Consider the following 2,541-nt stretch of genomic DNA (forward strand, 5'->3'; position numbering starts at 1 on the left):
CAATGAATGTGTGCAAAACTGTTTATAGTTTTTGGTTGTTTGTGAGATTATGAACGAATAAATCAGCGTTGTTTTTTGGTGAAGTGCCCCTTTAAGTTAGACAACAAAGTTGTGTATCATGATTCGCAATATATATATATATATAAAACAAAAAAGAAATCCCACAACACAATAACACAGATGAAGGATGAATATCGCTACATTGCCAAGATCAGACACTGTCCTAAGAAGCCTAAAGCTGCACTCAGTGGTGGTCTATTTACCACCACTAGATGGCACTCTAGAGGTGTGCTGCATTCCATATAAGCTGGGAATGAGGAGAGGTTTGGTCACTTATCTCAGTCAGAGCTGAGGGTCCCAACAACTCATGCATGGTGAGAGTCCTGCTTGCATAATTAGGTTTGATCCTCAAATCAGCAGGGAATCTGTGTGTGTGTAGGGGGGGGGGGGATAACGCTACTGCTGAGGTGCCCTTGAGCAAGGCACTGAACCCCTCAGCTGATCCAGAGCTGTTCATTGGCCAACAGTATATGACTGGTTGTACTGGGCAGTTCACATCCCGTGTGTGTGTGTGTGTGTGTGTGACGTGTGTGTGTGTGTGTGTGTGTGTGTGTGTGTGTGTGTGTGTGTGTGTGTGTGTGTGTGTGTGTGTGTGTGTGTGTGTGTGTGTGTGTGTGTGTAAGTAACCCTACCCCCCCCCCTTCGACCTCTCCTCCAGGACATCTCTGTAAATAGGAGTGTTGCTGGTCAACCTCCCTGCAGGGTAAACAAGGGTCATCGTGACGGCCTGCCCGTTCCGCAGCACGGCTCCAGGGATGGGTGGACCCAATAAGAATGCTGCCGGTCCACTTCCCTGCAGGTTAAATGAGGGTTATCATCACAGCGTCTTCGAGGCACAGCTGCAGGGAGGAGAGGACGGTCTGAGTCACTGAAGCCAGAATGGAGAGGTGCGAAAGAAACAACAACACTCTCTCCTCGCGGGTCAAACGTCCTCCTTCATGTGCTGCCAAAGAGGTTCTGCGTGACCTCGACGTTCATCACTGCTGTGTCACCGATGGACATACATTCCCTTCAGCTTTAGGACTAGGAGACACCGCACCTTATAACCTAAAAGTAAAAACAAATATGATTGCCGGTATTGAAGTGGCGGCTTTGAGAACAAGTGGAAGTTACTCTAGAAAGTATCGGAGCGATTGTTGATAGATTCGAGATTGACTTGAACACGTAGTCGAAGACTAATCAGCTTTCAAAAGAGAACAGCCTAACGTTATGAAACAGACTGGCTTTGAATTCGATCTGAACACTATATACCCTGTTCTTAACGCAGTACATACATGTTTGCAGTTTGTAAAACCTATGAGTAATTTTATATGAATGTCACTGAAGATGTTTAGGTACACACACACACACACACACACACACACACACACACACACACACACACACACACACACACACACAGAGAGCTCTGGTGCTAATCCGTTATTCTTATATATATCCACATCTGTCTGTACATACCTGCATATAATAATTGTTACATACCTGTAGATACTATATCTATATCATTCTGTACATCCCTTACCTACTCTTACTAGTTATGCCGCTGGCCAGTATGACTTACTACCATAGTGTCTTCATACCTGTATCACTAAATACTACAACTCTGTACATCTGATTAGCACTATTACTCAGTACTAGTACTACTTTATTTATATCCAGTTTAATCACATGTACATATATTACTACTGCACAGTCTGCACTTTACTGTTACATTTGCACTCTGGTTGGATCAGGATTCAGGATGCCAAACTTATTTTCGTTGTACTATACTCGCGCCGCTGTCGCGTGCTGCAGTCTGTATACATTATAATGACAATACATTTGAATGTAATCTAAAAATCGAATCTATTACAGACATGCTTTAACTTTTGCTTGAGAACTGAACATTCTTCCCCCCCCCCTGACGAAGTATTGTGAGAAACAAGCCTGTTGTTATGATGAACGGGCGCACGCGCGGTTATGTTGTCTGTAAAACGGGGGGCCTGTCGCTTTAAAAGGGAGGTGGGCAGCGCAGGGATGACGCAGGAATAATCACGAAAAGATGCTTGAAAAAGTGCCCGTGCTGCGCGCAGGGAGAGCAGCGCGCGTGGTGTCGGTCTGAGCAGCTCTCCAACAGGAGGACGCACCGTGGACGCAGCAGCAGCGCACTAGACCAGAGGCACAGAGGAGACACTCTGGATAAGTTGAGGACGCGTCAAGGCGGGGGACTTTAAATGCAGGATAAAACACATAGATTTAGACTTTTCTTTTCTCGTCCTATACTTATTCAGAGAGAATAATACATTTATTTAACATTTCTCTCTCTCTCTCTCTCTCTCCACGTCGGGAGTTGTTATTATTTTCTACATGTGCGCGTAAAAGAGGAACACTTTAGGAGGAGACTGACACACATTTGACTCTCATCTCTCAAGAGACACTGCATTGATTGTTGATCCTATATAGGTGGAACTTGCTGAAAGTCGCATCATGCCATGTTTCATT

At 44.9% G+C, this 2,541-nt stretch overlaps 1 protein-coding gene across 1 annotated transcript in view; it reads left to right on the forward strand.

Moving 5' to 3' along the window:
- Nucleotides 1-2,141: 2,141 nt before the first annotated feature.
- npr3 (natriuretic peptide receptor 3) overlaps nt 2,142-2,541 on the forward strand; it is a 71,264-nt gene continuing 70,864 nt past the window's right edge. Inside the window, 1 exon segment of the mRNA XM_084308757.1 lies at nt 2,142-2,541. This exon segment is cut by the window's right edge and continues 655 nt beyond it. Coding sequence (XP_084164883.1) covers nt 2,527-2,541 — 15 coding nt within the window. The 5' untranslated portion in view covers nt 2,142-2,526.

The sequence above is a fragment of the Notolepis coatsorum genome (genome assembly GCF_963971535.1).
Source record: "Notolepis coatsorum genome assembly, chromosome: 2".
NCBI classification, from domain to species: Eukaryota; Metazoa; Chordata; class Actinopteri; order Aulopiformes; family Paralepididae; genus Notolepis; species Notolepis coatsorum.